This window comes from Mastigoproctus giganteus, chromosome 6 (assembly GCF_048544385.1).
Source record: "Mastigoproctus giganteus isolate SK-2022 chromosome 6, ASM4854438v1, whole genome shotgun sequence".
NCBI classification, from domain to species: domain Eukaryota; kingdom Metazoa; phylum Arthropoda; class Arachnida; order Uropygi; family Thelyphonidae; genus Mastigoproctus; species Mastigoproctus giganteus.
This window is the reverse complement of record NC_143580.1, coordinates 150425646-150441389: the sequence shown is the minus strand read 5'-3', so window position 1 is coordinate 150441389 and position 15744 is coordinate 150425646. Positions and strand designations below refer to the sequence as shown.

At 32.0% G+C, this 15744-nt stretch overlaps 1 protein-coding gene across 1 annotated transcript in view; it reads left to right on the top strand.

The window, feature by feature from the left end:
- Ccdc85 (coiled-coil domain-containing protein 85) overlaps positions 1 to 11621 on the top strand; it is a 308764-nt gene extending 297143 nt beyond the window's left edge. The window contains exons 9-10 of the mRNA XM_090376314.1: positions 1955 to 2056; positions 11496 to 11621. Of these exons, the coding sequence (XP_090232440.1) occupies positions 1955 to 2056; positions 11496 to 11531 (138 nt within the window). The 3' untranslated portion in view covers positions 11532 to 11621. The remainder of the gene's footprint in view (positions 1 to 1954; positions 2057 to 11495) is intronic.
- Positions 11622 to 15744: the final 4123 nt, after the last annotated feature.

Here is a 15744-nt window from a genome sequence, read left to right as displayed (position 1 = left end):
TTTAAATAAACATTTATTGCAATAATAAATATTCTGAAAAAAAATCATTAAAAATACAGTTATTCTAAAAACAAAAAAAATACATATTGTTACTGTAAAGTTTAGTTATGTTTAAGCATCCGCACTACCTGTCCGAATAAAGTGAGCTCTTAAAAAAAATAAGCAATCAATAGTATGATTGTTTAAAATAATCGTAGAGATAATCGTAGACTATCTCAGTCCATATTTTCTAGGCTTTGGACTTTTTTTTAGCAAAAATAATTAAAAGTATTTCATTAATTTCCAACTCAAGTTCATCTTTTAAAATCTCATTGGAGTCAGGCAATTTCTTATTTGCCTGATTTTCTGTTCCATGTTGGTCTTCCATGGTTGAATTGCTCATCATTTTCTGAAGGAGAAGGATGTTTTATTCAGTGAAGTATAATTTTCACTATAGTATCTTTACTGAGTCTGGGACATAGGAAAAGAGTAGGGATAAGGAATAAAGAGAGCAAAGAGGAATTTTCTTCACATATATAAATGCAAAGAAGAGAAGGACAAATCAGATAGGATGCATATGTTATTGCATGGGATAGTATTAGATACCCCAACTGATGTTGCAGATGAACTTGACAGTTACTTTGCATCGATATTTATAGAAGAAAAACCCTTCACGTCAATGAGAAATTATGGAAGTGAAGTTGAAATTTCACATGTTGATTTAATGAGAAAACTTGTGCCCACAGGCAAGTAAGGCTCCTGTGGTTGATGGCTTTTACCCTATAATCTTAAAGGAGGCGGAAAGTGAGTGCATTGAACCATTATGGCTAGTTATAAGGGCATCACTGGACTCAGGTGAGATTCCGTTGGATTGGTGTAAATTGGAACATAAAGGCAGTTCTAGGAGTGTAATGGGAAATTACCGACTGGCCAGTCTAAATTCAGTAGTAGGGAAAATCATGGAGTCAATGATCAAGGGTGGAATTCAGGATCATTTAGATGGAAATGAAATCCTGTAGGATACACAGCATGGTTTTGTAAAGGGAAAATGATGTTTAACAAATCTGGTTAGCCATTTTGACAGATCACTTGTGAGCTGGATTTAGAGAATAATTTCGACATTGTTTATTTGGATTTCAGCAAAGCATTTGACTCAGTCCCACATGGGCAGTTACTTTATAAGTTGGAGCAGGCTGGAATCATAGGGAAAATCCTTAGATGGATAGCATGATGGCTTGAGGGCACTAGGTAGGGGATTGTGATAAATGGCTATTCCTCAGATTGGGTTAATATAAGAAGCAGGGTTCCCCAAGGATCAGTATTGGGACCACTGTTGTTTCTGATTATCTTAAATGACATCTATAAAGGGATATAGGATGTGATGTCTAAACTTGCAGATGATGTAAAGATCAGTAGAGGAGTTAATGATCGCTGCCAAGCAGAGCTTCTTCAGAATGACCTAGATAGACTTCTGGGATGGTCAGAAAAGTGGCAGCTATATGCTTTAATTCAGCAAAATGCAAGGTCTTACATTACATTGCAAAATTACAAGGTCTTAAAATAACTTATACGCTTGGTGGAGTTGAACTAAAGTCAGTAGTGGAGGCATGGGACTTGGGAGTTTCGATACGGTCAGACCTGAAGTTGTCCGAGAATTGTGGACAGGTTGCATTGTTGCATGGTGTCCTATCGATGATTTATTGAACATTTACTAGTAGAGATAAGAACGTCATAATCACATAAAGGTGATTAAATTATAAACTTTTTTTAAAAATTAGTACCGAAAAACTGGTATTTTTGTATCAATACTGGTATTTGAATACTGGAAAAAAATGACCGGTATTTCGGATCTCAGTATTGTAAGCCCTACTTAAAATGACTGTACATACTGGGCTGTTTGTGTGTGTGAGTAGCAGGAGTTAACTGCTTAATCTAGTGTTCTCTTTAAAGATAGTGATTTTTCAATTTAATGTAGGTTCTTGAGGTTCATGAACAGTTAGAAAAACCTAGTGAGAGTGATATTGAGTCTGAAGAACTTGCAGAAGGAGAAAAAGCATTAGTGAGAGAAATGTGTAATGTAAGTATGTAGTATGTAATTACCTGTATACTGTATTAATTACTTTTTATACAATTAATTGTGGTATGTGGTTAATTGTATATGAAGTAATTTCTTAATTTAAGTAATTTATTAATTATAGTTGATTAAACACCATCCATATTTACTTTTCACAAATATTTCTCAACTACAGCTATTTAATTAAAATTTCACTAATTTCTTTTAATTTCAAAATTTTCATGATTTCATAATATAAATCATATCATTGTACATGTATTTTATTTAGCTGTATGAATTGACAAAACATTAAATAACAGGGGTTGAAAATTTTAGTGAAATATTTTTTCTCTTTCATATGAAATGTTTTTGTTTTGCTTTATTTTTGACACAGACTAAAAATATTCACCATTATTGTATAATATTATTATGTAAAATTATGCCACTCAACTGCTGATATAATAGTAAATTATGTCAATATTATAAATGATGCTTAGAAGAACCAGGAACTTGATTGTATCACAGATTTCCACATGTTTACTTTTTTTGTTTGGTTGTTGGAAGATGAAAAGTTGCAGGCTGAGTTGGAAATGTCATTGCACATTCCTTTGCAGTCTTCTAATGTGTGTGCAGTTTTTTAACAAAGACAGTTTGTTTTAGAAGGTTCTAGAGAAAGCAGTTGGTTAAGTCTGAGAATTATGTTTGCCACAAATATGTTGAAGTTTCTGATCCCAAAAGAATTTATGTAACATTGCTATTGTTGCATTAGCACGGGCACTTGCTGCTAACGAGATGGTTATAGTTCCTGTGAATATTTTTTTTGAACTGTGACATGATAATGATAAATTGTTAAACGTTGCCAACGGATGGGAGGCATGCACTTTTAATATGTATATTTATATATAGTATTAGTAATGGCCATAGGTAAAAGGAAGCCTAAGGCTTATGCTGCACCAGCCAAAAAAAAATAAAAATAAATAAATAAAAATAAAAAGATAATAATAATAATATAAAATAAAATAAATAAATAATAATATGAGAAAAGGAAATAGACAACCTACGCATTTCATATCATAAAATATGTCATAAAACATTTCTTTCCTTTTCTATGTCATAAAACATTTCTTTCCTTTTCTATGTCATAAAAGACTTTTTCTATGTCATAAAAGAAAAAGAAACCTTTTTTCTTTTATGACAGCCTTCAATCTTTGCAACACACTCTCAACCAGCATTTTTATAAATGCCAGGTGATATGTTCCTCCTTTAATGCAGCCACCAGTTTGGCCTTGTTCTTTGGGTGATCTCGACGTGCATGTACCCGACGAATACATCCCAAGGGCGCCCCCATAGCCAGGTGGGAAGGAGCAGCAGTGCGTAGCACATGCCTCTTGATTAGACTGGGGTTCGAGTCCATCATCACCAAATACGGAGGATGCTGAAAGGTCAGGAAATGACCACCGCATATCCCGGAGCAATATGGCCTTAGTTGCTAATGCTCCTAAAAAAAAAAAAAAAAAAAAAATACATCCCAAAGATGCTCGATAGGGTTCCGATCAGGATTCTGGGCTGGCCAATTTAGCTTTTCCACACCCATGTTCTCAAACCACTCTGTTATGACCCTAGCAATATGGCATGGCATGTTGTCTTGCTGATACAGGTATAGATAGGCCTTCCCCGAAGTATTGCCATAATGTTGGGTGCATAATTGTCCAGGATGTCCCCTGATATTGCACAGCATTCATGGTTTTGTCGATAACAATTAATGGGCCCAAGCCAAATCGTGAAAAGCAGCCCTATTTGCATATGATGTCACTAACCGTTGATCTAGGGACCCCTAGATGATGACTGTGATGTCTCGTAAAGAACACTTGCTTATGTGGCATCCTACTATCATTCCACGTTGGAAGTCTGTTAATTCTGTCGAACGTGTCATCTTGCATGCCCACTTTTACAATTGTCTGTTCAAAGCCTAGTATGCATATTTATAGCAGGTTCTGTGGTGTATTGCATGCGTAGGGCCTGTTTCCTCATCCATGGAGGGGTGTCCAGATATTAATGGTAGGGCAGTGTATATATAAGTTTGTATTAGTGTATTGAGTAAAGTATGTGTGGCAGATCCAGAAAAATATGACAGGAGGGGCACCATTTGTGACAGGGGGCATCATTTTGTGCACTAGAATGGCAGTCACATTAGCATCAGTGTTGCCAACTGTAGTCAGTTGAAAATAGCTGAGACACAATGCAAAAATAGATAAAATCCTATGTTGACAATGAAAAAAAAATTTTTTTTTTGTAGCTAAAGGGAATTTAAACAATTGGTGTATATTTTCCGAAAAATGACAGGGGGCATGTGCCCTGGTGCCCCTACCCTGAATCTGCCACTGAAAGTATGCATAAATGGATGTGAAAATTACACAAAGTGCCAGTAACTAAAAGGGTGAGGATAGTAGAAAAGGAAGTATAGCAGATATGTGAAAAGTGAAAGAATATTAATATCTTAAATGTTATGATGAATTAAGAAAATTATGGGCTGAATTACAAATAGAAGGTGGGTGAACTGTAAAGTTAATTTAATACTGTAAAATACAAATAAAACAAAAAAAATAAAAATAAAATTAAAATAAAACAGCTGTCATTAGATATGGGGGTGAAACATATTTAGATAAAGGTCGAATATGGGTAAGGCAAATGTGCAGAATCTGATGTCAGCTGAAGCAAATATTGATACGTGGGCAGGTATTTCATCAGGGGACTAAACCTGCCCATGTATCAGGAACTGCGTTTCTATACTTGTCCATAGTAGTAGAAGAAAGGTGAAAGGCCAAAAAGTAACAGAAATGCAATTAGCACATCCTTATACATTATGGACAAGTTAGTCCAATGTAGTGTCAATTATTAAGGTAAAAATAAGGATCAAGTTAGAATAAAATATGGTTAAGTGTTTACAGTATGTGAAAAGGTGTTTTATATAAATATGTAGAGTTTTGTGTAGGATTTAAAAGTTGTAATTTTGTGGAGATTGGAATTCAATAATTTGGAACAGGCACATGGTACAGGGTGAGGTATTAAATTGAAGATAGGGAAGGGAAAAAAGGAGTATTTCAATAAATAAAGACGAAAAATAGTGATAGAAGTAGGATAGTAAGAACATTTGTATCACCCTCGTATAATAGTTTTACGAATGGGAAGAAAGGTAGAAATAGATAGCAGAAAGATAAAAAGCAAAGAAAAAGTTGTCAAATTTTGTTTCTTTACTCACTAAGTTTCTACTGTTAAGTTTTCACTTTTCTCATGTATTCATTTGATAAGTTTTAATAATCCTTCATGAAATGACTTATAATTCATGTTGAGTCTTTGTTGACATTTCCTATTTTGTTTTCAGGTACGGATTATAATATATGTAGATTATGCAAAAATTCTTTTGGGTCTTGGATTTTTCAAGCATTTAATAACATACTGTACCTTTGAAAATCCATCTCTGGATTTTCTACTAAAATTGTATAGCCACCTTTAGATTTTAGTAACTTGATTTTGCCACTAATCTTTGTAAAAATTACTTTCTACAGTCTCCTAACTACACCACTATTAGGTCTAAAGACATCCAATTATGTGTTTCCTTGGAATTATTTCATGTTTTTCCATCTTTGGATTCAACTGGTTTCATATCCATGAACTTTATTTCCCTTTCTTTCATAATTGGATTCTTAACTACACCAGCATTGGATCTAAAGTCACCAAGTTATTTATATCCTTGGAATTATGTCATATTCTTTCATCAATGGATTTAAACTAGTTCTTTATCCTTGGATTTATTTACTATTCTCTCAACATTGGATTCTTACTACACCCTTTCACCTTTGGATTTACACCTGAAACTACCTTGGGATTTAAGACATTCTATAAATTTTAATAATGATTACTGATATCACTTCAATATTGGTCAACTCCATTTTGGACTACAGATAGGGTATCCATATTGGAAGAACACAATAATGATTACTGATATCACTTCAATATTGGTCAACTCCATTTTGGACTGCAGATAAGATGTCCATATTGGAAGAACACAAAACCGGGATACTCATCTTATGGTGCTGTTATTCGGGGTGGGGTGGGGGTCATCTCTTGAAAAAAAAAAAAGTGTGGAATTTTGTTTTAATAAAAAAAAGACTTTTTTTTTTTTTTTTCAAAATGTAGAATTAACAAAAACAGAATGCAATTCTTAAATTTGAACAACAAAATTTATGCAATAAATATGAAAACTATCTTTTATTAATATATTTAGCAGAACTCTTCACGGCACTTAACAGATCTTTGTTATTTTTAATTTTATTCTTAAAATCTGTGCAGTTTAGGTCCCTCAAATTAAATGCACAGGTAATAACTGCATTAATTGTACTTATCTCTAACCTATTATGCTCATCAGTCCATTGTATTTCCATCAAAGAAAATATTCACTCGCAGTCGGCATTGTGGCCCGGAACTGCAAATAAATATGAATATAATCTAATAAACTCTTTTGTTCAAGGTATTCTATTTTTTTTTAAGTAATCTTGTCCATTTTTCAACACAACTCAGGGTATTCCATTCTTTATTATTTTCGATTTTGTTTCTGACATTTTTTTTATAAAACTCCAAACTGATCATATAATAAATTTTCATCAAACTTAATTTCAATTTTTTGAAATGATTCCAGAGAGTTTGCTATATCCTCCCATTTCATAATGTTTTTCATCAGCATCTAGTTTAAGAACTGGAATTGTTCTAGGGGTTTCGACCGATTTTCTAAATAATTTTCAGCCATAGAATAAAAATCTGATTTCTCTTTTAAACTTATGAACTTTTTGGTTTTCTATATCACATTGAATAATTTTTCTAGCCTCAAATGGCAGAAAGTGATCAGATATTCTGTTATCTAACGTCTTAATCGTGTCTTCAACAATTATTTTAATCTCTAAAATAGTTTTATTTATTTATTTTTTTTTTTTCAATTTTTAGTATCTGCTTATTGAAGAAACTGAGAAAGCTGTGGACAGTCACAAATATGCTTCTCCCTATGGATGATTAAAAATTTTCTCGATAAAAATGGGAGGCTTTTCTTTGGATAAAAAAAAAGAAAGATTTTAAACCTTCGAAAATTTTTAAAATGTGTTCAATGGCAGGAAATAATGACAACCAGTGAGTTTTAGAGTGAGAGAATAATTTTTTATACTCTATATCAATGGTAGCACAAAATTCCTTTAAACTTTCCATTCGAACAGTATAAGTGTGAAAGTAAGAAAATATTTTTATAACCACCAATTCCACGTCAACTGCTAGTCTTCCTGCTCCCGATTGAGCAGAATTATGAAATATGTGCACTAGACATCCGACATCCTTAGTGATATTGGAATTAACCAAATGAGTCAAGAAAATATGTTGCATTGACTTCTTCTGTTAATCCCTCCAAAATTAACATTTGTATTGTCAGCTCTGAACGCAATACACTTTTCTTTGGGGATATTATTTTCCTTACGAGAAGTCAGAATGTAGTTGGCGATAGTTTCTGATGTCTCATCGGGTAAACAATTCATTTTAAGAAGTTCAACTTGCATATACCATTTTTCTCATTGAAATAATGCAATAACAATGGAAATACTTTCTCCGATTTATGGTTTCTTGCATCGGTAGAAATTCCAAAGAATTCAGTACTATTGACATCTTTTAAAACTTCATTAAGTGAAGAAGGAGCCAGTACATTCTTTATTAGTACAATTTTTTTGTCATCAAAAAGTTGACCGAAAAGGGTTGAGGAGCAATCAGCATTTCTAAATGACTGATGATGTTTAATTAAATGATACACCATCGTAAGTTCAGCGATGACTACTTTGTCATGTTCATTTGAATTTTCTTTAACAAAGAAGTGTTCCAATTTGGATGATCATGCAGTTGCTTCAAATTTTTTAGAATTAACGTGATCTTTGATATCACATCTCCCATCGTGATTTACGTTAATGAAACATGAGCACATTCTTCATTCAGCCTTGTTTTTGTGTCTTCCCTTTTTTTTTATAAAACTCCATTCTTTCTGGAAGTCCTCTTTGAAAACACATTTAAGTTTAGGCATCTTTTTTATTATGCAGCTTAAACTAGCATCTGTTACAAAACTGTTACAAAAAATTAACTTATAAACTGATGGCACGTGCATTGAAAAGAAAGGAAGAAAACACACGTACGAACATCCAAATCACTGAATCAAAAATAACTTAAAACTAAAAGTCATGTAAAACAAATCCAAACACATGCATACACGAGAAATGAAGGCCTGCCAATTAATGCTAGACACCACCTCTTCGATTATATGGATTGTAAATAAGTTTTTTGACCATTATAAAGTTTATAGTGAACTGGGTGACGTACGGGCTTTGACTGACGCAGTTTTGAAGACAGTGCTATGAACTCTGCTACTATTTTTTTATTGTGCACAAATAAATTGTATAAAAATATAATATAATGTATAAAATATAATGTATAAAAATACATAATGTATAAAATGTATAAATAATGTATAAAATGTATAAATATATAATGTATAAAAATACATAATGTATAAAATGTATAAATATATAATGTATAAAAATATTCATAACAAGGACATTTAAGCATCCCAAAAAAAACTTTTGGGATGCCAGGACAGTTTCACATAAACCAGAACGTATGGACACCCTAACTACAGATTATAATTATTAATCTAATTTTTTTCTAACTCAGAACATTTTGTGATTCTTCATATTTCCTTCTTTCTATACTTAGATACATTTACTCCCTTATACGAGATTATACAACTTTGTCAGCTTAATATACCATAGCCATATATCACTAGGTCTACTGTCTATTAATTTTGATCTGCTTTCTTTTTACCACCGCTTTGTTCAATACTTTTTACTTATCTATGAACTGTTGTAAGTTAATTTTGTATATTGTATGACTTTATTACAGTAAAGTCTTACTATTCCAACTGCATTTCTTTTTCCAACACTAATCTTAAGTATCTCCATGCACTGGTGTTCTAAATACAACAATAGAGGTCACTATTTTATATTTCTTCACAGCTCACTATTAAGTCCATTACGCTGCTATAAATTGCTTCATCATGTAGATATGTCACTAGTGTTGTTTGTTTGTTTGTTGTTTGGTTTTTAGGAGCATTAGCAACTAAGGCCATATTGCTCCGGGATATGCGGTGGTCATTCCCTGACCTTTCCGCATCCTCCATATTTGGTGGTGACGGGCTCGAACCCCGGTCTAATCAAGAAGCGTGTGCTACGCACTGCTGCTCCTTCCCACCTGGCTACGGAGGCGCCCGTCATGTCACTAGTGTGATTTAGGTTTTTGTGTATTCATCTACTCTACTAAATATGTGTACTTCATTTCCCACCTTTTCCTTTCAGCTGCATATAATTTTCCTGCTAGCTTATTACTGCTACACGTTACTTGAAAACTCCAGGTATTGTTCACTTTCTTTTGGTTTTGTTTTAGGTTTGTTTCTCGGCATGTTTTGACTTGGATATTTTTATGCTTGCCTTTTCCTTACAATACAAGTATTTGGTATTACTCCCTTTTCTACTAATGATTACAAATCCAGAGCCCTTTACTATAAGGTTGGGCTTGACAACCCCAGCTAGCTTAGTGTGATTTAATAACTTTTTTCTTTGTTTTTTCTCTTTATGCTTTCTATTTCTACTTTTCTTCCCGTTCATAAAACTATTAGTGTATATGAGGGTGATACAAACGTTCTTACTATCCTACTTCTATCACTATTTTTCGTCTTTATTTATTGAAATACTCCTTTTTCCCTTCCCTATCCTCAATTTAATACCTCACCATATACCATGTGCTTGTTCCAAATTATTGAATTCCAATCTCCACAAAATTACAACTTTTAAATCCTACAAAAAATTCTACATATTTATATAAACCACCTTTTCACGTACTGCTAAACACATAACCATATTTTATTCTAACTTGATCCTTATTTTTACCTTAATAATTGACACTGCATTGTGACTACCTTGTCCATAATGTATAAGAATGTGTTAATGATATTTTTGTTACTTTTTGGCCTTTCACCTTTATTTCTACTACTATGGACAAGTATAGAAATGCAGTTCCTGATACATGGTCAGGTGTAGTCCCCTGATGAAATACCTGACCATGTATCAATATTTGCTTCAGCTGACATCAGATTCTGTACATCTGCCTTACCTGTATTCGACCTTTATCTAAATATGTTTCCTCCTCATATCTGATGACAACTGTACTACTTTTTATTTTTTATTTTATTTTTATTTTTTTTATATTTTACTGTATTAATTTTACTTTACAGTTCACCCACCTTCTATTGGCTTTGTAATTCTGCCCATAATTTTCTTAGTTCATCATAGCTTTTAGGATATTAACATTCTTTCACCTTTCACATATCTACTATACTTCCTTTTTTACTATCCTTACCTTTCTAGTTACTGGCACTTTGTGTAATTTTCACATCCATTTATGATACTTTATTCAATATATTAATGAAACTTATATATATGCTTTTGCGTTCTCTAATGCTGCTTTGTGCTTTTAGGTGCATCTGTCATACCTGACTTATTAATCTTTCATTAACTGAAACTTTTTATATATAATATATCTATCTATATATATATATATATATATATATATATATATATATATATATATTAGGCAATCTAAGCACAGGAAAAGGGAAACGGTAGTCAGAGCAAGTTGCCAAAACTACTGATTTAATTTTATAAATTCTCAGAACTTTGAGCAATGGCTCAAGGGATATGTGAATTAATATGGGATATGTACAATCACCATGAAATGAGTACAATAGAATAAATAAGTCTTTAATTTTTGGAAATGATCGGAGCTGCAATTCCGAATTTATATTGTTTCTAGAAAGGGCATGGGGGGGATCTTTAGAGGGATTGTAGTGTGGCTGTTGGGTAGGAGGCAGATTGATCTAAAGTAAGAAGTGGGGTTCTGTAGGAATCAGCACTGGGACTGATTAAATAGCAATATCAAGTTTCTAAACATTAAATAAAAACAAACACTAATAGTAAAATTTTGTGTGTTTATTTGAAAGTCAAATAGTACATTTCCTGGAAATTTATGTGGATTAAGATGATAAGCAACTAAACTTGTAACATAAGATGGGGTTCTTAACCTTTCTGTACTGTCACCTTCCCTTAAATTTGCCCTGTCACCTCACCTTCCTTATTCTAATTTCAAAATTTCTAAATAAGATACGTGATCAGAAAATTTAATTTATGGGAGGTTTTCTACCCCACCAGAGACGTGAGCCTACCTACTTAAGAACTCCTGACATAAATCAATTAAAATATAAAAACTTATGAAAAATATTTATAGATTAGGATTTTTATGTAAATTATTTTAAAAAATAATTCTCGTCTTTTAGGTAGTTTGGAGGAAACTTGAAGATGGACCCACATAAAAGTCAGTGGAATACTTTTTCCATCTCAGAGTAGCTCGCTCTCTCTCTCTCAAATGAACTAACAGGTCACTGTGTATAGTATTGTGATTGTGCAATCTAGTATTGTCTGATTCTTGATGCATTCAAGATAATCAGGAAAGTCTCAAAGAATGTTTATAAGCAAAATTTATCCAATTTTAGATCATGTTTTTGGGTTTTGTATAGTCAAAAGTTATAAGACCATAAAATGTAAGCTAATATTTTGCCAATTTCCATCAAAATTTTTTCATTGGTGAATAACTGTAGTTTTTATTGTGATGCCCAAGAACAGTATGTTGTTAAAGGATGGCCTACTACAGCAGGGAAGTTGAATTATAGGCTGAAATTTTCAAGTGTAAATAATTTATTTTATAGAATTTCACATATCAAGGGGACTAAAGCATATAAATATGCTAGTTAATATTCAGCCTTTTGTTGAAATGCACAAGCAAACTATTATGGCTTAATGCAGGCTTATAGCAAATTCTCAGTGAAATGCTAACCATCTTTTAATTTTAAATATCAAACAGATATCGTATGACATCATTCTACTGATTATATTAATTTACATATTAGATATAAAGATATATGATTGCAGATATTAAACTGAATATATATATGTTGTTGTCATCTGTATAAATTGAAATACTTCACCGTCATTCTTTTTTTTAAATGAAGAAATTTGAACTGCTTAAGTAAAATCAGTAAATTAATCACTTGTTTTACAATAATCAAATTGCTTTCTGAGAGGTTAAGTGTAATAAACCATATCAAATAGATCTGCTTAATTTGTATCATTATACCTATAAATTAGCTCTTCAGTTATTAAACATTTTGAAAGTGCAACAGAAGTATACATTGGGATAAATATTTTAAAATTAAAGGATGAATAAAGAGTAACTTGAGCCAGATTAGAGTGAAATTTAAGACCTCTTTTCATTTAGTTTTTTGTTTTTGTGGTGAATTAATTCATTCATCGTTGTAAATTTTTTGCTGCTACCTTTTCGCAGCATGAAAATTGATATGCATACATGTATATACTACTCACAAAATATTAAAAAAAAAAAAAAAAAAACTATAAAAATATTGAAAGAATATTCCAGTATTTAAAAAATATATATTATATTGGTCTTTACATTTTTTTTTTTTTTTTTTTTTTTTTGGCCATTTGATATTTTAGCTTTACTTGTAGCAAAAGGAGTACACTTATAAAATACTGACATTCTCCAAAACATCAGTGTTGCATTATATTTCAAGATGCTCTTATCTAAATATAAAATCTATCAACTAGATAAATGCTGGCATTTATTCATTAATTATTAACTAAAACTAGTAAACTGCATCTCATCTTTGTAGTGGTAGTGTTGGGCACACGAGAGCATCCTCATTCTGACTGCAGTATTGGCTGTGTTATCATTAGTATTTTTCTGGTTGGTAGCATTATCTTTTGAATGGGTTTGAGAAAAAGATATCTGCTGCTTGGACTGCAGCTCCTCTCTAGAAAACCTTGTAATAATAAAAATATTTAGCACAGAGGGTTGATGTTGATTCTTTGTATTTTTGGAAATTTGGACAGAATATTTCCTTAATCCATAATTCTTTTTAATTGATCGATGACTAAAATTTTTACATTTTGGAAGCAAAGCATTTGCACATTTCTGTATTCTCTGCTACTTGTAACTCTGACATGATAAACTGTTAAGCATTACAGTTTAACAGCTTATCATGTATCATGTTACAGTTTAACAGTTTATCATGTTACAGTTTATTTATATAGCTTAATAAAATTTATATTTAAAGCATAAGCAGCTTAAAAGTCATTGAACAGATATATTATTTAAAACAAAATTGAAACAGAAACCTAATTTACAAAGGAATTTACCAAGTGCTGTCTTTTTCAAGTGATAACTGATCACTTAATCAGTTACAGAAAAGTAAGTGTACTTATACATAGCATTGGGCTACAGTCAAGATCTTCACTATGCCAAAATTATGCCTTGAAATATCAACATTTTATATTTTGGTAAACTGCATACTACTGAAATTCTTTGTTATTGAAGCATATTCTTAATAAACTATCATAAACTATAAATTTTTAGCCATCCTGTTGAAATACGGAATGGTTATTATTCTCTCTCTCTCTCTCTCTCTCTCTCTCTCTCTCTCTCTCTCTCTCTCTCTCTCTCTCTCTATGATGTTTTGCTTATCCTTTTTTCTTGTTCCTGGAACTTAATTATATGGCTTAACAGACTGTCACAATGCATCTTTCTCACACATTTAACCTTCATATGTGTAAGGAAGTTTTTTTTTTTTTTTTGATGACTGTGTAAAGTAATTATTCATGTTGGTGGCATGTTACACATTGTCATTTTTGCTTGGTTAGCTCCAGCAACAATGCAATATAGGAGGCATGGCATTTTCTAGTTTCATGGAACATCACACTGCTGAGTGAATGCATTGTGTATTCATATCTATATGTATGAAGTATCTACACACACACACACACACACACACACACACACACACACACATGCACGCGTATACACATGGTAAAATGTAGAAAACCTGGACATTTTAAAGATGTACATTTTATTTATTTTTTGAAACATTCATTTCACTTTGATGCAAAAACTTGTTCACCCAAATAGTGCAATTGGATTATATTAAAGTTAAACAACATTTAATTTAAAGCTTCCAAAAACTCCATTAGGAGCACTGCATATTCTCTGTACCTTGTGAACTATTCTGACCATGTGGTCATCCCAGAGTATAAACAGAAAATTTATTTTTATTTACATATGCTTTCTGTGTCTGGTGACTGGCTGGTTTTCAACTACCATCACTAAGCATGCCATAATCTTACTAACTCATGGTAGAAATGCTTTCTCTGTTTTGTGGCCAGCAGACTTTCAATTACCATAAGTAAATACACTGCAGCCTTACTAATTCACAATAGAAAGTCTGCTGGTTGTCAAGTCCATAATTTGCCAAATGTATTTCTAAAGTGATACAGCTTGTCCCATGAGTATATTAAACACTTTAATTTTTAACACTTAACTGGATCAGATAAACAAACATTTATATTGATGGAAACAACTGAACAGTATTTAGTTTCTTTTTTGATTCTGATGAGGAGAAAAGATGGTTGCCAATATTAAAAATTGTAAAATAAAATGTACTATTTATAACTGGGCTGAAATTTGGAATGAAGTAGAGTGCAATTGTAAGTTCACAAATAATGTTATTAAATTCTGACAATGTCTGATTCCATCTAAATAAATAAGAATTTATTTAGATGGAATCAAACAAAGAGTCAAAATCATTAAAATGTGTTGCATAAGAGTAATGAAAGGTTATTAATTTGGATGATGAAAGAATGTGGCTACAAGAAGATGAAAAAACAGCAACAGCATTTAAGAAGGAAAAATATGTAGGTGAAGTGAGAAGTGCAGAAAAAGAAGATTGAAGTAAAGAAAAAAAAGATAAATTACACAAAGGTAGAAGTTACCTTGTTACTCTTATTAAATTTTCTAATTCTGATGAGGAATTTAAAAAAAAGAGAAATGAAGAATGATGTTGTGAAATGACAGTACCTTTAATCAAGAGGACATTTCTCTTTAAAAACAATACCATTGGGAGTGACCATGTATATATGCTTATAGTTATTAATGTTTAACACAAAAGTTAATTGTTTAAAAAAATATTATTTGGATTATATTTGAGTTGAACTTTTTGTATTCCATTTTGTTTTAAATATAAAATATTTTTATAAAATTTAATTTTTTCTTTTCATCATACCTAATCATCATCATCAGCCATTTTCAATCCACTGCAGGATGAAGGCCTCTCCAGAAACTTTCCAGTTCCTTCAGTTTTGAGCACTGGCCATCCATTTACTACCCAAAAACTCATAACCCCGCCTCCCTTCCTATCCTGTCTGTCCTTCCTGTACACATTGCACTGCCCAAACTTCAGTTCTGCATTCCTTATGTCTTATGGATATCAGAGACGTGGTGTCACACCACGTCTCTGATATCCCAACAATATCTACCTTTAATGTTTAAAAGAAGGGACACTGATGTGACAGTCTTTCTCTTTCCTCATCAGATGATAGGTAGTTCCTTTTAAATAAATTATTAAAAAAGAGACAAATACTTTTGGCAATGCCATTTATTTGAAAGTAGTGCAATAAACA